Source organism: Oncorhynchus keta, chromosome 26 (genome assembly GCF_023373465.1).
Source record: "Oncorhynchus keta strain PuntledgeMale-10-30-2019 chromosome 26, Oket_V2, whole genome shotgun sequence".
NCBI classification, from domain to species: domain Eukaryota; kingdom Metazoa; phylum Chordata; class Actinopteri; order Salmoniformes; family Salmonidae; genus Oncorhynchus; species Oncorhynchus keta.
In genome coordinates, this window is record NC_068446.1 from 19,182,392 (window position 1) to 19,209,299 (window position 26,908).

The 26,908-nt window shown below is 44.2% G+C and overlaps 1 protein-coding gene across 1 annotated transcript; it reads left to right on the top strand.

Moving 5' to 3' along the window:
* Nucleotides 1–26,418, top strand: LOC118359039 (ubiquitin carboxyl-terminal hydrolase 46). The gene is made up of 9 exons (XM_035737213.2): nt 1–378; nt 12,962–13,042; nt 15,886–16,099; nt 16,752–16,993; nt 17,732–17,808; nt 17,907–17,990; nt 19,828–20,025; nt 20,676–20,754; nt 20,871–26,418. The coding sequence occupies exons 1-9, from the start codon at nt 343–345 to the stop codon at nt 20,970–20,972; spliced, it is 1,113 nt and encodes a 370-aa protein (XP_035593106.1). The 5' UTR covers nt 1–342; the 3' UTR covers nt 20,973–26,418.
* The last annotated feature ends 490 nt before the right edge of the window (nt 26,419–26,908 follow it).

The window sequence follows — 26,908 nt, forward strand, 5'->3', positions numbered from 1 at the left end:
ACATTTCCTTACATAGCTTGTTGTCCGTTGCTATCAACCTGCCGCAACTTCAAGTGTGTTTAGTCACTCATGCATTTGTCATTTTTAGTTAAATTATACGTTAGCAGTCTGCGACAATTAAGTAATCAAAGCGTTAAAATTAAGCTGCATTTTTTTACATTTCGTGTTAACTGCATGCGGGTTGGTCTCTAGTCGACACAGTCATTGCCCGTTTTTTACCCCTGTGGTTGCGGTCTGGCCTTAGCCGCGGCTGCGAATCAGCTTAATCTTTTCTCAGTATCGTCCTGCATTGAAACATGTTTATTTTATAAATATGACGGTGAGAGGGACCCTGTAAACTAAATGACTGTCAGAAATATCGCCTCCATTTGTAATATGGTAAGTAGCCATAGCGCCTTCGAGTGTCTACTGCAGTCACCGTTGGCCACCTTGTCTGTGTAATGATGATGAGAGGTTCATGGTTGAATTGCTCCTGGGAGCTCGAGCTGATCGGCTGTAGTATCAAGCCACCAGTCCTTCTTTGACAGGGATGCATGGGGGGGTCCATCATTTCGGAAGGGTAGCTTGATCTTGAATGATGAGTATGAGCCCTACATGTTTAGCTACTCTAGCCAAATAAACACATGCAATGTCAATTGGCGACGTCAGGAAAATTGGTATCAGACAGCAACGTTGTCACACAAAGCTTGCTGTGCACACTTTACAAACACCTCTTAGTACGGTGAGTGACGTGGTTTGACACCTTTTGACAGGTTGATTTCTAGTGTCAGGCTGGTGTGAATTTACAGATCCCGAAGCTTAACTTGGAAGTGAAGAAAGGGAATATGACAGATCCTCTCATATGGCCAGGAAACTATGCTAATCTATATTTAAAAGACCCATGTGCTGTGTGAAAGTAGTTTTCAGGTCAGCTTCCTCAATTACATTATCAGTGACAGTCAGAGAGTATCCTGTCTCATGACATGGTTCCATCCCCACTGTTGCACCTGTACACACCTGTGTGCATCTGCTGCAGAGCCACGGCAGTGATTGGTGGGAGACTTCATGAAATTTCAATTATTCTATGATTGCAATGCTATGTCTTAATATACATGTTTTGGGTTCATTGTCTCACATGGAGGTGATGACTTGCCAAGGGCATTACTGATGGGCATGATGAGCATCTGACTAACTCAACGTATAGAGGAGGTCATTCGGTGTAACATTTTACATTGCAGTGTCCTTATGACTGTGTAATTACTCCACACAGGAATAAGTACACTAGGCTAATGTAGTGTTGCCTTTCTTTACCAGAACAGTGTTTAGGCTACTGAATCCTGCTGTTGATAAGGATTCAAAAGTCCAGGAAGATGTCAAGTTTGGAAGTACAAAAATGTTATGTGACGCAGAGCATTTGATTGGTGTTGAATGGGACTGTTATCATCATCTGGTCTTTGTTTACTTTCCTTTGTGCCGTTGTTTGTGTAAGCTTTGATGGGACATTATTATTTAGATGAGACAAGAAAGTGTACGTTGTCTAGTTTGATTAAACACTTTGTGTGTCTATGGCACACGAGCGCAGGCTCAGCGGTGTGTGCATGCGTCTCTGTATGAGAAATTCAACATTGAGAACTCTGTCAAAATGGAAATCGGAGACCACAAAGCAATGTGTTCTGCTTTGACTGAGAGAAAATGACAGCAATTTTAAGACTAAAACAACGCTAGCAGAAGTCTCTATGTTCTCTCAACAAAGACATGGCTTCATCTGGAAGCTCTCTGAGCTCTGGTTAGTCAATGGGCTCTGTCAGGAGATAAGTACCCTGTCACTACATTACGGAATGTTTAAATGCTCTTGAATATTTACATTGTGATACTTATCCCCCTGAGTGAAGAGGTTGGTAGTGAGTTTGTCAGATGATGAAACCAAAGGATTCCTGATTTCCAGTAGCATGAATAAGCAGGGTTTGGGATGGGAAACAGTAAGCTACATGAAAGCTATAATAGGCTGGAGAGGACTGGCAGTCATTGTCAGAAATAATCCAGGCATTCACATATATCTGAAGCAAAGGTTAGACTTATGTGAGACAGAGACATGTGCAGCATGTGACCTCTCTATAAAGAGGCTTTGGTCCGTCAGTTCCCTGCGATATACTGTACTTACCTAGATGACTATTAGACCAGAGAGTTCTTGACCAGATTCTCTAGCTGCAGTAATTTTGTGCCTATGAACCAGAGGGATACCTTTAGCACTGAGGCAGTGTGCCCTAGTAGGAAGTCCAATGTGTGCAGCTCACCCAGCACTAACATAAATAACATGAGCATGTCTACCTCATCAAATCAAAATAAAATGTTATTTGTCACATACACATGGTTAGCAGATGTTAATGCGAGAGTAGCGAAATGCCTGTGCTTCTAGTTCCGACAATGCAGTAATAACCAACGAGTAATCTAACCGAACAATTTCACAACTACCTTATACACACTAGTGTAAAGGGATGAAGAATATGTACATAAAGATATATGAATGAGTGATGGTACAGAACGGCATAGGCAAGATGCAGTAGATGGTATCGAGTGCAGTATATACATATGAGATGAGTAATGTGGGGTATGTAAACATATAAAAGTGGCATTGTTTAAAGTGGCTAGTGATACATTTTTTACATACATTTTTCCAATATTAAAGTGGCTGGAGTTGAGTCAGTATGTTGGCAGCAGCCACTCAATGTTAGTGGTGGTTGTTTAACAGTCTGATGACCTTGAGATAGAAGCTGTTTTTCAGTCTCTCGGTCCCTGCTTTGATGCACCTGTACTGACCTCGCCTTCTGGTTGATAGCGGGGTGAACAGGCAGTGGCTCGGGTGGTTGTTGTCCTTGATGATCTTTATGGCCTTCCTGTGACATCGGGTGGTGTAGGTGTCCTGGCGGGCAGGTAGTTTGCCCCCGGTGATGCGTTGTGCAGACCTCACTACCCTCTGGAGAGCCTTACGGTTGTGGTCGGAGCAGTTGCCGTTCCAGGCCGTGATACAGCCTGACAGGATGCTCTCGATTTGGCGACAAGCTGAATTTCTTCAGCCTCCTGAGGTTGAAGAGGCGCTGTTGACGTTGAGTCTGAGGTTATTTTCCTGACACCACGCTCCGAGGGCCCTCACCTCCTCCCAGTAGGCCGTCTCGTCGTTGTTGGTAATCAAGCCTACCACTGTAGTGTCGTCTGCAAACTTGATGATTGAGTTGGAGGCGTGCATGGCCTCTGCTAAGCTTCCCAGTAAAGCAATAAAAACAATGGCCTCTGCTTAACCTTCCCAGTAAAGAAATAACAACAATCAAGTGTCCCAGAAAAGTTATGAAAAATAGCCCACATTAACAAATGCAGCTTAAGAAACAAGGTTCATGAAATTAATAATTTGCTAGTAACAGATGACATTCATATTCTGACAATCTCTGAAACTCACTTAGATAATACATTTGTTGATACAGTATAGCAATACATGGTTATAAGATCTACAGAAAAGACAGAAATACCAAAGGTGGAGGTGTGGCCGTTTAAATTCAGAAACACATTCCTGTAAAGCTTAGAGAGGATCTCATGTTAAATACGGTTGAAGTAAATCAAATCAAATCAAATTTATTTATATAGCCCTTCGTACATCAGCTGATATCTCAAAGTGCTGTACAGAAACCCAGCCTAAAACCCCAAACAGCAAACATTGCAGGTGTAGAAGCACCTAATTTGACTACAGGTTCATCTGCCTCACCTAAAGCCCGTTCTGGTGGGGAGCTGCTATAGACCACCAAGTTCTAACAATCAGTATCAGTATAATGTGTGAAATGCTTGATAATGTTTGATATCGACAGAGAGGTATATTTTTTTGGGGTGATTTAAATATTGACTGGCTTTCATCAGGCTGCTCACTCAAGAGAAAGCTTCAAACTGTAACTAGTGCCTGCAACCTGGTTCAGGTTATCAGTCAATCTACCAGGGTAGTTACAAACAGCACAGGAATGAAATCATCATGTATTGATCACATCTTTACTAATGCTGCATAATTTTGCTTTAAAGCAGTATCTAAATTCATCAGATGTAGTGATCACAAAATAGTAGTCATAGCTATGAAAACCAATGTTCCAAAGGCTGGGCCTAATTTAGTTTATAAGAGGTCATACAATAAGGTTTGTAGTGATTCCTATGTTGTTGATGTAAAGAATATTTGTTGGTCCGTGGTGTGAAATGACAAGCAATCAGACGCTGCACTTGACACATTTATGAAATTGCTTATCCCAGTTACTAATAAAATTTACATTACATTTAAGTCATTTAGCAGACGCTCTTATCCAGAGCGACTTACAAATTGGTGCATTCACCTTATGACATCCAGTGGAACAGCCACTTTACAATAGTGCATCTAAATCTTTTAAGGGGGTGAGAAGGATTACTTTATCCTATCCTAGGTATTCCTTAAAGAGGTGGGGTTTCAGGTGTCTCCGGAAGGTGGTGATTGACTCCGCTGTCCTGGCGTCGTGAGGGAGTGTGTTCCACCATTGGGGAGCCAGAGCAGCGAACAGTTTTGACTGGGCTGAGCGGGAACTGTACTTCCTCAGTGGTAGGGAGGCGAGCAGGCCAGAGGTGGATGAACGCAGTGCCCTTGTTTGGGTGTAGGGCCTGATCAGAGCCTGGAGGTACTGAGGTGCCGTTCCCCTCACAGCTCCGTAGGCAAGCACCATGGTCTTGTAGCGGATGCGAGCTTCAACTGGAAGCCAGTGGAGAGAGCGGAGGAGCGGAGTGGACGTGAGTGAACTCGGGAAGGTTGAACACCAGACGGGCTGCGGCGTTCTGGATGAGTTGTAGGGGTTTAATGGCACAGGCAGGGAGCCCAGCCAACAGCGAGTTGCAGTAATCCAGACGGGAGATGACAAGTGCCTGGATTAGGACCTGCGCCGCTTCCTGTGTGAGGCAGGGTCGTACTCTGCGGATGTTGTAGAGCAGGGGTGTCAAAGTCAAATGGACGGAGGGCCAAATAAAAAATTTAGCTACAAGCCGAGGGCCGGACTGTTCGAATGTTCATTGAAAAATTTTTAAATGACGCATATAGTCTAGTGAACCTAATTGAACCTACTGAAAACCTAACAAATATATTCCAATATGATCAGATAAATAAAGCAATATTTTCTTATGGCTCTGTCAGTAATCTTTAATTTTCAACAGACACAAAAGACAAATTTCCTTTATATAAAAATCCCCATAACATGAACATTAAATGAAAGAAACCGGTATTCAAGGCACCATCAGTAGCCTATATTTTCTATTTTAGCAAAAGTGGGCTAAATTTACTTCAAAGAAAAAAACAATAATAGCAATTTTCTATCATCCACTCAACTGAAATATTTTTAAAATATAATTGGATTGAAATACAATAAAATAAAGTGCAAAAATCTATTAATCAAAAACAACACTTTGTTTAAGGAGAAGTAACATGCAGTGAAAACAAATATTAAACTTTAACTTTTAAACTTGAACTGAGTAAAAACTCTAAATATGTGATTGCACAGTAATGTTCACTTGTTTGAGGTTGAGGGTGATACTTGGTGGTGTCCCATCTTTTCCACAAGTTCATCAATGTTCGGGGTAAGGCTCTGAGCTGAGGAAATCCTCAGAATTGAGTGGAGGTGTTCAGCAGTAAGTCGACTTCTGTGTGATGTTTTGTTCAAGTTCATCAAAGAAAACAGTTGTTCACACAGGTATGTGCTGCCAAACATAGACAACGTTTGAGCAGCCTGGATGCGCAGCTGGGGCATTGTGTCGGGGAGGAAACGGGCGAACTCCGCAGCACCCACTGCCGCATATTTTGCCCTCAGTGCATCATTGCATTGGAGGTCAATCAACTCCATTTGGAGGTTTGGTGGTGAGCTTTCCACGTCAACAGCAAATGGGTTACCGAGCAGTTCCAACCTGCTTTTTGTGCTTCAAAGTCAGCAAATCGGCGTCGAAAGTCAGCGGCAAGCATACCTATTTTATCAGCCAACTGTGCGCTCGGGAACGCACTGGTAGAGAGCTTCTCTTTCATGGTCTGGCAGCTGGGAAAGTGGCTCAAATTTTCTTTCCGCATCTGCGTCTCCCACAGAGTCAGTTTGGTTTTAAATGCCTTCACTGTACTGTACATATCAGAGATGACACGATCCCGACCCTGCAGCTGCAAGTTCATTGCATTCAGATGACTCGTAATGTCACACAGAAAAGCCATTTCACACAGAAACATTTCGTCTCGGAGTTGTGTTGTGTCTTTCCCTTTGCTGTCCAAGAACAGACAAATCTCCTCACGAAGCTCGAAACATCTTTGAAGCACCTTTCCCTGGCTTAGCCATCGCACCTCTGTGTGATAAGGCAAATCACCATGCTCCGTTTCTAACTCCGTCAGAAATGCCTTGAACTGGCGGTGATTCAAACCTTTGGCTCTGATAAAGTTAACTGTGCGCGTGATGATGCTCATTACATGCTCCATTTTCAAGGCTTTACCGCACAACGCTTCCTGGTGTATGATACAATGATAAGCTGTCAGCTCACCTGTCGCGTTTTCCTCTTGCATCTTTTCCCGTATCTTCGCCACCAGTCCGCTCCTGTGTCCACACATCGCAGGTGCTCCGTCGGTTGTCAAACCCACAAGTTTTTCCCAAGGCAGCTCCATCTCATTTACACATCTTGACACCTCTTCATACAAATCATGCCCCGTAGTTGTGCCATGCATAGGACGTAAAGCCAAAAACTCCTCTGTCACGCTTAGGCTGGAGTCCACTCCGCGGATGAAAATTGACAACTGGGCAATGTCAGAAATGTCGGTGCTCTCATCCACAGCCAAGGAATATGCAATGAAATCTTTTCCCTTTTTCACAAGCTGCTCTTTTAGATTGATGGACAACTGGTCTACTCTCTCGGCAATGGTGTTTCTGCTCAGACTCACATTTAAAAAGAGTTGCCTTTTTTCTGGGCAAACTTCGTCACAAACTTTAATCATGCAGTTTTTGATGAAATCCCCTCCGTAAATGGCCGGGCTGATTTAGCGATCTCTTCTGCCAAAATAAAACTGGCCTTGACAGAAGCCTGGCCTTGTGATTTGGCTTTTTGAACAGAGCCTGTCGAGATTTGAGGCCTCGTTTTAATTCCTCTGCCTTTTGTAGCCTTTGTTCCATGTCCATATTCTTGTTTTTGTCCGCGTGTTTCGTTTCATAATGTCGTCTCAGATTATACTCTTTCAGTACCGCCACACTTTCTCCACACAGAAGACACACAGGTTTTCCAGCTACCTCCGTGAACAAATACTCCGACTCCCACCTTGTTTGAAACCCCGGTTCTCAGTGTCCACCTTCCGTTTTGCCATTTTTGATGGGTATCTGAAAGTTAATTTTACTGTGATGCTGACAACTGCTGTGCCAATAAATATTGAAATGAAGCAGCCTACTGCTCGGTGCGTCACCGTTGCATTGTGGGAAATGTAGTATTGGTGCGTGTAAAAGATCTGCGGGCTGCCGGCTTGCTGCGGTCTGCGGGCCGGTTCTAATAATAAATCAAGATCATCCCAGGGGCCGTAAAAACCTTCTCGCGGGCCGGATGTGGCCCGCGGGCCTTGACTCTGACATATGTGTTGTAGAGCATGAACCTACAGGAACGGGCCACCGCCTTGATGTTAGTTGAGAACGACAGGGTGTTGTCCAGGATCACGCCACGGTTCTTAGCGCTCTGGGTGGAGGACACAATGGAGTTGTCAACCGTGATGGCGGGTGGCGAGATCATGGAACGGGCAGTCCTTCCCCGGGAGGAAGAGCAGCTCCGTCTTGCCGAGGTTCAGCTTGAGGTGGTGATCCGTCATCCACACTGATATGTCTGCCAGACATGCAGAGATGCGATTCGCCACCTGGTCATCAGAAGGGGGAAAGGAGAAGATTAATTGTGTGTCGTCTGCATAGCAATGATAGGAGAGACCATGTGAGGTTATGACTGAGCCAAGTGACTTGGTGTATAGCGAGAATAGGAGAGGGCCTAGAACAGAGCCCTGGGGGACACCAGTGGTGAGAGCGCGTGGTGAGGAGACAGATTCTCGCCAATAAGCATGCACCCATTTAGAAAATGACTGTAAAAGGGTTAAATTCCTGTGGATTGATGAGGAAAAGAACATCTGTATGGTTGAGAGGGATGAGGCAAAAGGAATGCAAATAAGTCTGGTTGCACAACCGATTGGCAAACATACTGCAAATTGAGAAATCGTGACTAAACTGAATGAAAAGAAGAAGCTACACTATGAAACAAAGATAAATGACATAAAGAATGATTGTAAAAAGCTTTAGAGCACCTTTAAATGACATTTTGGGCAAAATGGTAACCTCAACACCATCATTCATTGAATCAGATGGCTCATTCCTCACACAACTCACTGATATTGCCAACTACTTTAATTACTTTTTTCATTGGCAAGATGAGCAAACTTAAGCATGACAGCAACAAACGCTGACACTACACATCCAAGTATATCTGACCAAATTATGGAAGACAAGTCTTTTAATTTTGTGAGTGTGGAAGAGGTGAAATAATTATTGTTGTCTTTCAACAATGATAAACCACTGGGGTCTGACAACTTGGATGGAAAATTACCGAGGATAATAGTGGACGATATTGCCACTCCTATTTGCTATGTCCCCTATCCTCCAGGCCGGCTCGGTCCTCCCCTCCCGCTCCGTGGCTCGACGACTCATTGCGAGCTCACAGAACAGGGCTCCGGGCAGCCGAGCGGAAATGGAGGAAAACTCGCCTCTCTGCGGACCTGGCATCCTTTCACTCCCTCCTCTCTACATTTTCCTCCTCTGTCTCTGCTGCTAAAACCACTTTCTACCACTCTAAATTCCAAGCATAACCCTAGGAAGCTCTTTGCCACCTTCTCCTCCCTCCTGAATCCTCCTCCCCCTCCCCCTCCTCCCTCTCTGCAGATGACTTCGTCAACCATTTTGAAAAGAAGGTCGACGACATCCGATCCTCGTTTGCTAAGTCAAACGACACCGCTGGTTCTGCTCACACTGCCCTACCCTGTGCTCTGACCTCTTTCTCCCCTCTCTCTCCAGATGAAATCTCGCGTCTTGTGACGGCCGGCCGCCCAACAACCTGCCCGCTTGACCGTATCCTCTCTTCTCCAGACCATTTCCGGAGACCTTCTCCCTTACCTCACCTCGCTCATCAACTCATCCCTGACCGCTGGCTACGTCCCTTCCGTCTTCAAGAGAGCGAGAGTTGCACCCCTTCTGAAAAAACCTACACTCGATCCCTCCGATGTCATCAACTACAGACCAGTATCCCTTCTTTCTTTTCTCTCCAAAACTCTTGAACGTGCCGTCCTTGGCCAGCTCTCCCGCTATCTCTCTCAGAATGACCTTCTTGATCCAAATCAGTCAGGTTTCAAGACTAGTCATTCAACTGAGACTGCTCTTCTCTGTATCACGGAGGCGCTCCGCACTGCTAAAGCTAACTCTCTCTCCTCTGCTCTCATCCTTCTAGACCTATCGGCTGCCTTCGATACTGTGAACCATCAGATCCTCCTCTCCACCCTCTCCGAGTTGGGCATCTCCGGCGCGGCCCACGCTTGGATTGCGTCCTACCTGACAGGTCGCTCCTACCAGGTGGCGTGGCGAGAATCTGTCTCCTCACCACGCGCTCTCACCACTGGTGTCCCCCAGGGCTCTGTTCTAGGCCCTCTCCTATTCTCGCTATACACCAAGTCACTTGGCTCTGTCATAATCTCACATGGTCTCTCCTATCATTGCTATGCAGACGACACACAATTAATCTTCTCCTTTCCCCCTTCTGATGACCAGGTGGCGAATCGCATCTCTGCATGTCTGGCAGACATATCAGTGTGGATGACGGATCACCACCTCAAGCTGAACCTCGGCAAGACGGAGCTGCTCTTCCTCCCGGGGAAGGACTGCCCATTCCATGATCTCGCCATCACGGTTGACAACTCCATCGTGTCCTCCTCCCAGAGCGCTAAGAACCTTGGCGTGATCCTGGACAACACCCTGTCATTCTCAACTAACATCAAGGCGGTGGCCCGTTCCTGTAGGTTCATGCTCTACAACATCCGCAGAGTACGACCCTGCCTCACACAGGAAGCGGCGCAGGTCCTAATCCAGGCACTTGTCATCTCCCGTCTGGATTACTGCAACTCGCTGTTGGCTGGGCTCCCTGCCTGTGCCATTAAACCCCTACAACTCATCCAGAACGCCGCAGCCCGTCTGGTGTTCAACCTTCCCGAGTTCTCTCACGTCACCCCGCTCCTCCGCTCTCTCCACTGGCTTCCAGTTGAAGCTCGCATCCGCTACAAGACCATGGTGCTTGCCTACGGAGCTGTGAGGGGAACGGCACCTCAGTACCTCCAGGCTCTGATCAGGCCCTACACCCAAACAAGGGCACTGCGTTCATCCACCTCTGGCCTGCTCGCCTCCCTACCACTGAGGAAGTACAGTTCCCGCTCAGCCCAGTCAAAACTGTTCGCTGCTCTGGCCCCCCAATGGTGGAACAAACTCCCCACGACGCCAGGACAGCGGAGTCAATCACCACCTTCCGGAGACACCTGAAACCCCACCTCTTTAAGGAATACCTAGGATAGGATAAAGTAATCCTTCTCCCCCCTTAAAAGATTTAGATGCACTATTGTAAAGTGGCTGTTCCACTGGATGTCATAAGGTGAATGCACCAATTTGTAAGTCGCTCTGGATAAGAGCGTCTGCTAAATGACTTAAATGTAAATGTAAATGCTATATATTCAATTTAAGCCTACTAGAAATTGTGTTTGACCAGATACAATGCTATTTTACAGTAAACAAATTGACAACAGACTTTCAGCACGCTTATAGGGAAGGACAATCAACAAGAACAGCACTTACACAAATCACTGATGATTGGCAAATTTGGGACAAATCATTCACTAAACCTCAACTAAATATTGTAATAAATAATGTGGAAATTCAGCAAGTTGAGGTGACTAAAACTGCTTGGAGTAACCCTGGAACACTGTCATGGTCAAAGCATGTAGATACAACAGTAGCTAAGATGGGGAGAAGTCTGTCCATAATAAAGAGCTACTCTACCTTCTTATCAGCACTATCAACAAGGCAGGTCCTGCAGGCCCTAGTTTTGTCGCACCTGGACTACTGTTCAGTTGTGTGGTTAGGTGCCACAAAGAGGGGCTTAGGAAAGTTGCAATTGGCTCAGAACAGGGCAACAAGTCTGGCCCTTGGATGTACACGGAGAGCTAAAATTAATCATATGCATGTCAATCTCTCCTGGCAGAAAGTGGAGGAGAGATTGACTTCATAACTATGTGTATTTGTGAGAGGTGGTAACATGTTGAATGCACCGAGCTGTCTGTTTGAACTTATGGCACACAGCTCGGACACTCATGCATACCCCACAAGAAATGCCACCAGAGGTCTCTTCACAGTCCCCAAGTTCAGAACAGACTATTGGAGGCGCACAGTACTACATAGAGCCTTGACTACATGGAACTCTATTCCACATCAAGTAACTCATGCAAGCAGTAAAATTAGATTTAAAAAACATTGATTAAAATACACCATATGGTACAGCAGGGACTGTGAAGCAACAATCATAGGCACAGACACATCCATACATACACTACAAAATACGCACTATACACACATACTGTAGACATGGATTGTACAAGTTCTCCCACATCATAGGTACACTTCAACTATGACAGACAAAATGAGAAGAAAACAAATCCAGAAAATCACATTGTAGGATTTTTAATTAATTTATTTGCAAATTATGGTGGAAAATAAGTATTTGGTCACCTACAAACAAGCACGATTTCTGGCTCCTCTGTCCTCCACTTGTTTCCTGTATTAATGGCACCTGTTTTAACTTGTTATCAGTATAAAAGACACCTGTCCACAACCTCAAACAGTCACGCTCCAAACTCCACTATGGCCAAGACCAAAGAGCTGTCAAAGGACACCAGAAACAAAATTGTAGACCTGGCTGGGAAGACTGAATCTGCAATAGGTAAGCAGCTTGGTTTGAAGAAATCAACTGTGGGAGTAATTATTAGGAAATGGAAGACATACAAGACCACTGATAATCTCCCTCGATCTGGGGCTCCACGCAAGATCTCACCCCGTGGGGTCAAAATCATCACAAGAACGGTGAGCAAAAATTGCATCCAAAGAACACCATACCTACTGTGAAGCATGGGGGTGGAAACATCATGCTTTGGAAACATCATGCTTTGGGGCAGTTTTTCTGCAAAGGGACCAGGACGACTGATCCGTGTAAAAAAAAGAATGAATGGGGCCATGTATCGTGAGATTTTGAGTGAAAACCTCCTTCCAACAGCAAGGGCTTTGAAGATGAAACGTGGCTGGGTCTTTCAGCATGACAATGATCCCAAACACACGCCCGGGCAACGAAGGAGTAGCTTCATAAGAAGCATTTCAAGGTCCTAGAGGGGCCTAGCCAGTCTCCAAATCTCAACCCCATAGAAAATCTTTGGAGGGAGTTGAAAGTCTGTGTTGCCCAGCAACAGCCCCAAAACATCACTACTCTAGAGGAGATCTGCATGGAGGAATGGGCCAAAATACCAGCAACAGTGTGTGAAAACGTTTGACCTCTGTCATTGCCAACAAAGGGTATATAAGAAAGTATTGAGATAAACTTTTGTTATTGACCAAATACTTATTTTCCACCATAATTTGCAAATCAATTCATAAAAAATCCTACAATGTGATTTTTCTGGATTTTTTTCTCTCATTTTTCTGTCATTGGCAGCAGTTAATGGGGATCCATAATAAGTAACACAGCCCTGAAGAAGATAGAACAGACGTGTGAGTAAGGCACTCCAGATGATGTGGAGCCTATTTCATGCATAATAAGGATGTTTAGACAGTGCACATTTGAGCTCATGTTCTCTCTCTCTGGTCTCCCTCAGGGCACCAATGCCTCTGCTCTGGAGAAAGACATTGGTCCGGAGCAGTTCCCAATCAACGAACACTACTTTGGATTGGTCAACGTAAGTGTCATTCACTCTGTCCACTAGGTCAATACTGAGTCATGTTTTCCATTGGACAGGTGCTTGGTGTTGACACTTCATGAGAAACAGGTGGTTTTGTTTGTTGGCTTGTCAGTAATGCTACCATTGTTTGTGAATGATGTCTTTACACAGTTTTGATGTCTCTGGCTGTCCCAGTTTCCCTGCTATTCTATTGCTAGTGGCTTAACAAAACAAATCTTTGAGGTCCTGATGTTACCCAACTACTCTGTTAGCCAAACCCTTCAGATGGCTTCTGTTTAATGACTGGAATATAAATGAAATGTTGAGCGGTTCACCGGTGGATTGTATGTATAACAAAAACATTTAATTAAATAAAACTTCAGATGGAGATTGATGATACTCAAGCAGAGTTCGGCTAGCCTGGTTTCCGTCTCTGTTCAGCCATTATTTTCCACTCCTTTCCACTCCTGTCATTTGCAAAAGCGACTGGCCTTTCTGCAATCTTCAAATATTAACATTCTATCATTAATGAGCTCGAGAAGATTAGAGGATTTGATCCTGATTTGATAAAACCCTCACATCTTTCATCCAATCACAATGTTTATGCAAATTAGACTGATAGGGAAATGTTCTAATTCATTCATACATTTGATTGGTAGCATTCTAACAATGGGCATTCTGACGTAATACATTCAATTGTAAACAAAAACATTGCACGTGGAGAGAACAGAGGATTCCTGTTTATTGCATTTTTACCAGAAGCCAATGTGATCACAATACACCAGAGAAGCTCTTGCCATTCAAAGTTCCCCAGCAGTTCATTGTGAACTCTGAAGCCTATTTTATATTCAGCAAGCAAGAGCAAGGTGCTTCTTTCCTCAAATATATATATTTTTTTATTTGCTCAAAATAAGTGACCAAACTACACTGAATAAAATATAAAAGGAACATGTAAATGTTTCATGAACTGAAATAAAAGATCGCACAAATAAATGTTTATTTGGCTCAAATTTTGTGCACAAATTTGGATACATCCATGTTTGTGAGCATTTCTCGTTTGCCAAGATAATCTATCTTCCTGGCAGGTGTGGCATATAAAGAAACTGATTAAACACAGCATGATTACTACACAGGTTCACCTTGTGCTGGGGACAATAAAAGGCCACTCTAAAATGTGCAGTTTTGTCACACATCACAATGCCACAGATGTCTCGTGTTTTGAGGGAGTGTGCAATAGGCATGCTGATTGCAGGAATGTCCACCACAGCTGTTGCCAGAGAAATAAATGTTAATTTGTCTACCATGAGCCACCTCCAATGTCGGTTCAGAGAATTTGGCAGTACGTCCAACCCGGCCTCACAACCGCAGACCACGTGTATGGGTTCGTGTGGGCGAGCGGTTTGCTGATGTCAACGTCGTGAGCAGAGTGCCCCATGTTGGCGGTGCATTTATGGTATGGGCAAGGCATACGCTACGGACAACGACAACAATTTTCATCGATGGCAATTTGAATACACAAAAGTACCGTGGCGAGATCATGAGGCTCATTTTTTTTTTAAGGTATATGTGAGCAACAGATCCATATCTGTATTCCCAGTCATGTGAAATCCATAGAGCCTAATCAATTTATTGAAATTGACTGATTTCCTCATATTAACTGTAAAATCAATTAAATTGTTGCATATTGCTTTTAAATTTTTGTTCAGTTTATATATTGCTACTTATGGGTATCACATTGGGCAAGGCTACTGGTTCAAGAGCTATAAGAGGTAAACAGAGAGGATGGAAGAGAGAGATGCCAGTGGAGATGCATGAATTGTGCAAGAAGGGAACCATGAGTGGCAGAGATGTGTAAGTTAGTTGGGCTATTAATCCACCACTTGTATGCTAGCCTATATATTAGGCCTAGCTTACTAGAATGAATTTAGGCGACCACCACCTGTGCTATGCAAGCCAGAGATAAAGAACAAGCCAAAAAGGGAAAATGTGATATTGTCATAACGATACCATATATCAACAAAAAAATCTCCTGATATGTAACTGTATTCACCCCCCCCGTTCCGTCTATATCCGTTCAGAATGTTTCCTAAAGTAGCCTGTCTGGAATCCATCTCTTAATAAGAGAGGAGGTACAAATAGTGCAACTGAAATGAGCGTAACATTTTTAAAATGTAAGCAAGTCATGATGATCAGCATATGTGCGAGGAATGACGACAGGTGCTAGTTTTGCGTTTTATTTCCTCTCATTAATGAGAGGCAATTGAAGCAAACGTAGCTTGATTGAATCTCGTTGGCTAATATTTTTCGTATGATTATTTCTCTCATTGCGGAGTCCTATAGAGCCACTTTGAACAACGTAATCTTGCATTGACACGGTCTTCTCACAAGGGAATGACCGCAGCAGGTGATAATAGTATTGTTTGTTGTTCTTAAAGTCCTCATTCTATATTGCACCAAATTTGCACGCACCCCATGTTCCATAATGTTGTCATGGAAAATATGAATGTTTCCAACTACCAATCAGCAACTGTGCTGTAAATCTGGCTGCATATTGAACGCTAAGATTGCCCGAAAGACCAGTGACAGGAGTGGAATGTTAGCTAAAAAGACGGCTACCAAGACTAGTTTGGCTACATTAAGTTAAAATTCATACAGGTATCTGATGGCAGCTGTGCAGTCTGGCTGTCACATCCCTTTTTTAGATGTGAGAACACTCGTCTCACGTTGCACCAAGTCTCTGTTGGAGGTGACAGTCATGAATCTTCTCTCCGTATTTTCAATGTTACGTTTTTCGGTCCTCAGAGTGATAAAAATCTCACCCTCTCTTTTTCTATTTGTCCCTGCCGGGTTGGCCCCCTCAGTTCGGCAACACGTGTTACTGTAACTCGGTGCTTCAGGCCCTGTACTTCTGCCGGCCCTTCCGGGAGAACGTGCTGGCCTACAAGGCCCAGCAGAAGAAGAAGGAGAACCTGCTCACGTGTCTGGCAGACCTCTTCCACAGCATCGCCACCCAGAAGAAAAAGGTGGGAGTCATCCCGCCCAAGAAGTTCATCTCACGCCTGCGCAAGGAGAATGGTGAGCGAGACTACACCAAACCGAAATACAATCACTGTCTGCCAGGGACTGTCTGGGAGAGGGCTGAGGCTGGGGACAAATACACTACATAGTGTAATACCCTCATAGCTACCATTTTTTTATAGGTTGTCATATGATTGTTGTTGGTTGACAAACTGACTGTGTTCGGTTTTAGACCAGCGTTTAGAAGTTTCAGACTGCTGAGACTAGTTATATTGAATCAACCGTATTCAGGAAAGATACAGTAGGCATGTTTTGAGCTGGGGATTGAGATTGGGCTAGAGGGGAAGTGGAAGTGTTTTTGTCAGGTGATAATCACTGTGGGGTGAAGGGCAGGTGCATGTTGTGGTGGCGGTGCAGACATTCAGAGCATGGGTCTGGAAGAGAAGCAGGTTGTTGTCTGACTCCAGGCAGCTCTCTCTCTGAATGAACAATGGACATCTATGTGTGGACTAGGACCTGTTCAGCTGCTTACTGTCACACTCTCACTCTCTCCTGCTCTCCAATTTCACTTTTCACAGATACCGGATTTGTGTGTGCAGGCATGTACGTTGACCTGCCTTGATTCACCTTGATCAGGACTGTTGACTGACTGATCACCTTTCTACACAGTTTCCCTAAAAGCCCCTGTCCTCTGCGTCTCCCCCTACAGACCTGTTTGACAACTACATGCAGCAGGACGCCCATGAGTTCCTCAACTACCTGCTGAACACGGTGGCAGACATCCTGCAGGAGGAGAAGAAGCAGGAGAGGCAGAACGGCCGCCTCAAGAACAACGGCACGGCGGTCACCACGGAGACGGAGCCCGAGAACAAGCCCACGGAGCCCACCTGGGTGCATGACATCTTCCAGGGAACTTTGACCAATGAGACGCGCTGCCTCAACTGTGAGACGGTGAGTCAGCGCTGGTAGACCCTATAGAGGGATTTCTGGGGTAGTGGGTTTTGTGGAGCCTCGCAAGCCGCCTGATCTCATGAGCTTATATCCGTGCAGCGAACCATTCATGTAATCTCGCGAGATCATGCAGCTTGCGAGGCAAGGTTTTATGTTCTCTGGCAGGGATTGAAATGGGTGGTCCTAATTCAACCAAGTTATGTAGGACATAAACGCTTATATAAGAATACTTTATTGATTGGAAATGTATCTCTTGTTTTATTTTTTAACTCAACCCCCTTCCTCAGCATTGTTGGTAATGCTTTGCCAATCAACTACCAGGGCATAGCTAAGTGCCTGTCTCCCACAGAGTGATTAGCTCTGTCTGTAATAGTAAGCTCTCAGCTCTGACGGATATCCTCCAGCCCCCACAGGCTGTGGCATCGGCCTACCACTCTGCCTCTCTCTCCTTCTGTATCTGCGACGCAGGAGGCATTGATGCTCAAGAGAGGAAGAGCAGTGTGAGGGAGGGAGGTAGAGAATGGCCTTGAACAACCCTCTTCACCACGCTACAGGCACTGTGCTTCTTAATGACACATACTATCAATACATCAAACAGACCCGCTCTCTCATCTTGTGCGCCAGTGTGTGGCCAGGTCACAGAGCAGGAGCAGCATCAGTGCCTTTCAGCACGTGAAGAGGCAAGTACACTGACTCACCTCATCTGTGTGTTTCTCCTTCCCTCCCTCTCTCGGACAGGTGAGCAGCAAAGATGAGGACTTCCTGGATCTGTCTGTGGACGTAGAGCAGAATACTTCAATAACACACTGTCTTAGGTATTATTGCCCTGTTACCTGGTATCTTTCTGTACCATAACTACTCCCTGTATCAAGCTTACTGACACAGTCCCCTCTGTGTGTGTTGTGTTCCCCAGGGACTTCAGTAACACAGAGACCTTGTGCAGTGAATACAAATACTACTGTGAGGCATGCTGCAGCAAGCAGGAGGCCCAGAAACGGTCAGTACACAACACTGTTCCCGCTCAGATTGGGTGTGTATGACTGCGGTATCTGTCTGTCTTCATGTACAGTACCAGTCAAAAGTTTGGACACACCTACTCATTCAAGGGTTTTTATTGATTTTTACATTGTAGAATAATATTGGAGATGTCAAAACTATGAAATAGCACATATGGAATCATGTAGTAACCAAAAAAAGTGTTTAAGAAAATCTAAATATTGTTCAAAGTAGCCATCCTTTGGCTTGATGACAACTTTGCACACTCTTGGCATTCTCTCAACCAGCTTCACCTGGTATGCTTTTCCAACAGTCTTGAAGGAGTTCCCACATATGCTGAGCACTTGCTTTTTCTTCACTTTGCAGTCCAACTCATCCCAAACCACCTCAATTAGGTTGTCGGGTGATAGTGGAGTCCAGGTCATCTGATGCAGCACTCCATCACTCTCTTTCTTGGTCAAATAGCCCTTACACAGCCTGGAGGTGTGTTGGGTCATTGTCCTGTTGAAAAAAAGATAATAGTCCCACTAAGCGTAAGCCAGATGTGATGGCGTATCGCTGCAGAATGCTGTGGTAGCCATCCTGTTTAAGTGTGCCTTGAAATCAAAATAAATCACTAACAGTGTCACCAGCAAAGCACCATCATACTTCCTCCTCCATGTTTCACAGTGGGAGCCATACATGTGGAGATTATCTGTTCACCTACTCTGCGTCTCACAAAGACACGGAGGTTGGAACCAAAAATCGCACATTTGGATTCGACAGACCAAAGGACAGATTTCCAACTGTCTAATGTCCATTGCTTGTGTTTCTTGGCCCAAGCCAGACTCTTCTACTTATTGGTGTCCTTTAGTAGTGGTTACTTTGCAGCAATTTGACCATGAAGGCCTAATTCACGCTGTCTCCTCTGAACAGTTGATGTTGTGATGTGTCTGTTACTTGAACTCTGTGAAGCATTTATTTGGGCTGCAATTTCTTAGGCTGGAAACTCTAATGAACTTATCCTCTGCAGCAGAGGTAACTCTGGGTCTTCCTTTCCTGTGGTGGTCCTCATGAGAGCCAGTTTCATCATAGCTCTTGATGGTTTTTGCGACTGCACTTGAAGAAACGTTCTTGAACTTTTCCGGATTGACTGGCCTTCATGTCTTAAAGTAATGTGGACTGTCGTTTCTCTTTGCCTATTTGAGCTGTTCTTTCCATAATATGGACTTGGTCTTTTACCAAATAGGGTTATCTTCTGTATACCACCCATACCTTGTCATCGCACAACTGGGGGCGGCAGGGTAGCCTAGTAGTTAGAGCGTTGGACTAGTAACCAAAAGGTTGCAAGTTCAAATCCCCGAGCTGACAAGATACAAATCTGTCGTTCTGCCCCTGAACAGGCAGTTAACTCACTGTTCCTAGGCCGTCATTGAAAATAAGAATTTGTTCTTAACTGATTTGCCTAGTTAAATAAAGGTACAAAAAACAGCACAACTGATTGGCTCAAATTCCACAAATGAACTTTTAACAAGACAAAACTGTTAATTGAAATGCATTCCAGGTGACTACCTCGTGAAGCTGGTTGAGAGAATGCCAAGAGTGTACAAAGCTGTCATCAAGGCAAAAGGGTGGCTGCTTTGAGACTTAATGCTTTTTTTGGTGAATACAAGATTCCATATGTGTAATTTCGTAGTCTTGATGTCTTCACTATTATTCTACCATGTAGAAAATAGTAAAAGTAAAGAAAAACCCTGGAATGAGTAGGTGTGTCCATACTTTTGACTGGTACTGTATTTCTGTGTGTTTTTACTCTTTGCTTGTCTATGTCTGTATATAACTCCTGTGTGTCCCTGTAGGATGCGGGTTAAGAAGTTGCCTATGATCCTGGCCCTGCACCTGAAGCGGTTTAAGTACATGGAGCAGCTGCACCGATACACCAAGCTGTCGTATCGCGTCGTCTTCCCTCTGGAGCTCCGCCTCTTCAACACCTCTGGAGACGCTACCAACCTCGACCGCATGTATGACCTGGTCGCTGTGGTCGTCCACTGTGGCAGGTAGGGTGCACAAACACATACACACACGTCTATTCTATACTGAACAAGAATATAAACGCTACATGCAGCAATTTCAAGGATTTTACGGAGTTAAATCATAGAAGGAAATCGGTCAATTTAAATAAATAAATTAAGCCCTGATCTATGGATTTCACATGACTGTGCAGGGGCGCAGCCATGGCAGGGCATAGGCCCACCCACTTGGCAGCCAGGTCCACCCACTGGGGAGCCAGGCACAGCCAATCAGAATGAGTTTTTCCCCCCAAAAAGGGCATTATTACAGACAGAAATACTCCTCAGCACCCCCACTTCCCGCAAGTGAAGGAGCCGGATGTGGAGGTTACACGTGGTTTGCCGTTGTGAGGCCGGTTGAATGTACTGCCAAATTCTCTAAAACAACGTTGGAGGCGGCTTATGGTTGAGAAATGAACATTCAAGAGAAATAAGCTTTTTGTTCATATGGAACATTTCTGGGATCTTTTATGTCAGCTTGTGAAAAATGGGACCAACACTTTACATTCATATTTCTGTTCAGTACCTTTGGACACACATTCTTATGCAAACACACTTACTCGTATCCAAACAAACTTGTACCTTGTACTTTGCAGAGACTTTGTCATATCACTGCTTTCCCCTTCTTTCTTCCTCAGTGGACCCAACAGAGGACACTACATCACCATAGTGAAGAGTCACGGCTTCTGGCTGCTGTTTGATGATGATATCGTGGAGGTGTGTGTCACAGTCCTCTGTAATACTGTTATTTTTAGTTGGCCAGCACACCTGTTTTATATGTCTCATACAGCATGTTTCATCATTTTTTTTGTGTCCCTCTCTGGTTTGTTCAGAAAATCGATGCCCAGGCCATCGAGGAGTTCTATGGGCTGACGTCAGACATCTCAAAGAACTCTGAGTCTGGATACATCCTCTTCTACCAGTCCAGGGAGTAAATGGATTAAACACCCAGCCAACCAGAGCCCCTTAGAGAGAATGATGGGAACTTTGACCCTTACCTGAACCCTGTCTGAGATGTGTGCCAACACCATTCCCTATCCCACAGCCTTGCCCTGGGTCTGCCTGCACTTAATTTCCCATAACCCCCTTCCCTCCCTGCACTCAGCATACTGGGAGGACTCTGCCAACTGTGTTTTGCCCTTCAGCCACATGCAACAAAAAAACAAACAGTCACAACAACAAGAACAAGGGGGAAAAGGAAGATCCAACAGGCTGGTGTGTGATGCCTGTTTGTCCCAGCATGGGTCACTCTCCTGGGGTCTGCCTGGCATACAGAGCTGGCTGGACTGGTACAGATACAATCTTCTTTCCAACAGCAGTCTGTATCCTTTATATATCTGTATAGTATGTCTATTTTCACGTAATGTCACACGCTCATAAATCATTTTAGTAGGGTTATCCTGTGACCTTATATTTGTCCTGCCCATAGAAGTCTTCTACCTGGGGTATAGCTAGAGCTGGGATGGAAGTTCAAGTGAAAGATAAACTAGGCGAGAGAGAGTCTATGCATATGGTGTAGCTGAAATGCATATTTCAGTGTTAACAGTTTAAGCTGGTGTGGATTCGAGTTGACTTGAGTTGTGACCAAGCCAAACCTTTTCATTGCGGTGCTGAGAAATTGTAGTCCCACAGAAGACCAGGCTTGCATGTACAAACTACAGCTCTTACTAGTCTCTAGAATAATCTGGTTTAGTTCATGCCCAGTTCATTATCTGTCTCGTCCTTGTTGTGCAAAACACTATTTATTGCTCTTATTTTATTCATGTTGGGGAGTTGTAATGTTGAGTGTGCTGGTAGGCGGAGGATATTGTGTGTCAGACTCCATCTTGTCTTGTGTATGTGACGTCTCCCCCTTACAGAGTCCTGTAGGCAGTTCACATACAGAGCTTTCTGGGGTTCAATTGAACTTTGACAACTTCTTTTTCTTTTTAGCTCTAGTTTGAAGTATGTGGATATCTGAGCTCTGTCAGAAGAACCACATGAGGTAAGACGGAGGGGTCAAAATCCACAGTTCAAGGCGTCCTTGAACTGTACTGTTTTTCACAGTGAGATCGGTGCAATAGGAGGAGGTGAAATGCGCTGATAAGATGTTGACTTCCCCGTTGAAGCGAATATAGACATGAAATGCTGGTGTGTTTTTTTTTTTTGTTACCAGCTGGTCTCCTCCCAGTCGTGTGTATCTGTGTGTGAGATGGGTCAACGGAGGTGGAACTCCTTTGCTCGGTGCGATATGGGGCTGCAGTTCACACACTGCAAACGTTGGTTTGATGTTACTTAGAACCTTTTAGTTCTTCTGCAGTGACGCCAGAGTCTGAATATTGATATTGGTCAGTCCTTTGTTGAAGTCATTACATGTGTTCTATCACCATTTTATTTAGCCTCGGCCCTTCCATTGTTAGGCACTTGACTTGGAACCAATGGTCTTTACTCAGAAGCTGTGCCTGGCAGATACTGCTATTAAGTTGTGTTTAGTGTAAAGGTGACCAGTGGTCTATATAGACTGATGATTTTACCATCCCATAAGGTTAGGGCCACGTACTGTAGAGTAGAACTATATCAAAGGCCATATAGAGATATTTGAAGACTCAGTGCTGCTCAGACTGTCCTATGGCACTCTAATTTACTGTAATACTGAAAGAATATTGACCCAAATGCATCTCGCTTTAAAGAGATGCTCCGTATACTAAGTATTCTTTAAACCTCCCGCTTTGGGCTGGATGTGTCAGTGTAGTTTATACATGCAGAATTACTATTATACCTAAATTAGCCACAAAATCCCTAGTTTGAAAGCGATTATTTCTGGAATTTGTGCTGTGCCATTTTCCTACAGCCCCCTAGCAATTCGAGTTCTAGCCAATGAGCTTCAGACCTTTCGCCATTTGAGTCAAATCTGCACATATGCGATGTAGTACACCATTTTCAGGGAACACATTTGTCTCGTGAGAGCTACTTTCAGAACTACTGGATAAAAAGTATACAAATGTACTGGAGAATCTCTTTAAATTAGAAGTGGAGATGATTTGGGTTGTGTGTGAGGTTGAGTGTGCCTCCTCCTTTTATATGTGAGTTAGCATGTAATGTGTGAGTGTGTGCTGAAGCATCTAGATGGTTAACTGACTATTTCCTTCTGTTTAGTATAACTGGGTAAAGTCAATGATGAATATGTGCCAATCTGGAGTCACTAATGACCTTGCAAAACTGGACAGGAACTCTTACAAAACACTATTTTCTCTGCTAAGATACAAGTGTACATACATTATGTAGGAAATATATTTTTAAAAACCTAGAAGCTAAAACACTAAGAGAAAGAGGAGTTAACTAGAAAATAAAAACAAACCCTGTAAAGAAATATGGAGCTGCTTTACAATCAGTCAAACACATAATCAATTAATCACACAATAGTTACACAATCGAGGAATGTCACAACCAGTCACATTGGGGTTCAAGGGAATTAGCCAGAGCTGTTTGAGGCATTTGAAATGTTATGATGGGAAGAGATACTGTGTGTGCTAATCTTCCAATGACTGTTCTGCACACACCCTCGCTCAGATGCTGTCTTATTGTGCTCCTAACGTGGTCTCAACAGTCTAGAAATGTGAAGTGTTCTACCTATGGGACTCTGTGCCTAGAGATGAATACGTACTGTACTAGCATGTCTATGTTGGTAAGAGGAGAAGTTGAAGGGAGATCCAGTTCGCTACTCTCAATTCCAATTAGTTGTTTGTAAACTGAAAGTGCACTTTACTAGTGATGAGCTTAAATGCTTTAATGAGAGGCACAGTCTGAGTACTTTTTGGAGTTCCTTGCCCTCTGTTCAATAAAAGGACTGTATCTACTAAGGCACTGGGATTTGTGAAGAATTAGTTAGTCATGTTCTTTGTATTTTGAAAGATTTCTTAACCCCCTCACCTTGGACTCGTTCTTCTCTTATCCTCTTCACCCCCAGGCCAGTCCTTCACATCCCCACAGTCGTGTCACAGTTGTTTTCCTTTACCCCTTAGTTACACACACAGTTCATTCCTGTGTTGTCAACCTGGTCACTTCCTCTGTCACATCATGTTTACCAGGCAGTGCGCGCGTGTTGCTGTGGTGACAGCCAGCCACAGGAACGCAGCATCACAGAACACAATGTACAACAGCCTGTGAGGGGAGACTCCAATAGAGAAAGAGAATGTTCCAGAACTATTAGACACTTGCTTTCTCCTTCCTTCGTCTACTCTATAGTAGAGCCATCTGTGACGAAGGTGAGGAAATGAGGAAAGAATGCCTTGTATGTTTTATTGGAATGTGTTTAGTGAAGCTCTGACCCTTGAGAGCCCATCTTGTAGAAGCCAATGCATCATAAGTTTTGGCAGATCGCCTGTTTTTTTCATTTTCATTTTGGTAGACCGCTCTTATCCAGCACAACTAGGTTTAAGTGCCTTGTTCAAGGGCACATTTGGCAGATATTTTTGTTTGTTGCAGATCTGGGATTTGAACCAGCAACCTTTTGGTTACTGGCCCAACACGTGTAACCACTAAGCTACCTACCGCTCTGCAGGCTAACAGTCCCATAGGTCTGCATTCTGGGGTGGCATCTGCCTCAGAAAAATATAGTTAATGTCTGTCGTTGTGATGATTTTTAAGGGCTACTGTATGTTGTGTGTGTACATGCCTGGCTGTGTGTATGTATGTTTCTGCATGGCTGTGCGTGTGCGGAAAATCACATTTGTTGTATTTGTCTGTGGGTATCAGAGTTAGTCAACTCTGTGACTCTGTCCTTTCTCCAGCTCTGAGGACATTTAGTTCCCCTCTCAATCATCCCCAGCTCTAATTACCTCCTGCAGTCAGAAAGAATGTTTCTCTCTTCACTCTTCCTCACCCTCTCTGTTCTCCCTCTCCCCCCGTCTCCTCCCCCTCTCCCCTTGTCCCTTTCTACCTCCCTCCCTGCAGATCAAGTGAATGTACTCTGACAGCTGACTGTGCACCAAACATTGTAGTGTAGAGGACTAGTACACAAACCCAAGCCTCCTCTAGCTCGACACACACACACAACAATGTGGGTACAGTATACGTGTATAGTTATGTGGAATGATTGTGTGAGAGTCTGTCTGTCTGTCCAGCCTCACGTCTGTCTCTGTAAACATGAGTGTCAGTAGGACACGGTAGTGCAAGTTGTCTGGCATAAGTGAAGATAGCCAGAACAGGGGGCCTAACCAAGCCAGATCTGATCTGGGATTAGTCAGCGAGGTCAAACGTCCTGCCTCATCATGATTACAGCACCGAGTGTCTCTGCATCTGCCACATTATTGTAATTACACATCATTATAATAATTATCTGCATAATTAACTCTGATGTAGCAGTAGAGTTCTGCTAATGATGAATGCTAGAAGGGCAGGAAATATGTCACTGATTAAATAAATCAATGAAATAACTTATTTAAATAATTGCATAAATCCCTGTCATAATTCCATGAATTCCTGATATCTGGTAGGTGATGTTTCTGTAAGAAGCACTATACCCTCCTAGTGTAAAAACAAGTCACTTATTGACCTGGGAACAGTTTTGTTTTGTGTTTGCTTGTGCGTGTGTGTGTGTGCATTTCTGAGGAAAGCAAATGGATGGGTGAGGGGAGCGGATGGTGGGTGCTTATGTCTGGTCATACATGTCAACAATCGGAGAGGAACTACCCACAATGAATGCCATAGGAGGACTGTGAAGCTGCTTCTTCATTCTCTTTTAATATAATATAATATATGCCATTTAGCAGACGCTTTTATCCAAAGCGACTTACAGTCATGTGTGCATACATTCTACGTATGGGTGGTCCCGGGAATCGAACCCACTACCCATGGCGTTACAAGCGCCATGCTCTACCAACTGTGCTACAGAAGGACCACCTTTCTATGGAAAGCCTCACACCGACCCCTGGACCATTCCTAGTAATGCTCCTCCTCCCACGTACCAATATATACAAGGACAAATATCAAACCATCAAAAGAGAAGAACGAGTGCAACTTCTAGGAACAAACGAATCACATCAACAACATCTTCCCAGAACGCATGATAGAGAAAAAAACCCTGGGGTTCCAAGGAGTTGGAACTTATGATAAGTATTCTATTATACATCATCTAAAAAAATAATATTGAATAAAGAGAACAGAACAAACTGTAATGCTGCAGATAAGGTGTAACCGGTGATGACCGTGTATCTATCTGCATTTATATTCCAATACCAAGGAGCACTGAACAACATTACACTACCTGATATTACACAGGAGACATGCTATTTGACATGCTATAACACCAGAGAAATACTTGCTTGAGTTGTAAAGTAGACATATGAACGTGGAAGTTTACAGTCATTTAATCTGGCCAAATAAAGGAATGTTTTAATGCACTCTTGCTTGTAAAATGTCCATTGGTAATGTTCCTTGGAAATGGACGGGCTGGATGACTTAATACAGTTATTATACTACAAAATTCTGAGGCACTACGGTCTTTGGTGCTTAGTCACTTCTATTTTGGGGACATTCTTATCAGACGCAAAACAAGCACATGGATTCCTTGTCGCTCTTAGGACAGAGGTTTAAAAATAGCAGGCAGTTTAGTTGGATGTAAATTCCTGGCATGGACCCCCGAGAGAGGTGGGTACTTCCAGTCCAAGCTTGATGTGCATCCCATCACTCAATCATTCAAATGTATTTATAAAACCCTTTTTACATCAGCTGATGTCACAAAGTGCTGTACAGAAACCCAGCCTAAAACCCCAAACAGCAAGCAATGCAGATGTAGCAGCCCAGTGGCTAGGAACAACTCCCTAGAAAGGCAGGAACCTAGGAAGAAACCAAGAGAGGAACCAGACTCTGAGGGGTGGCCAGTCCTCTTCTG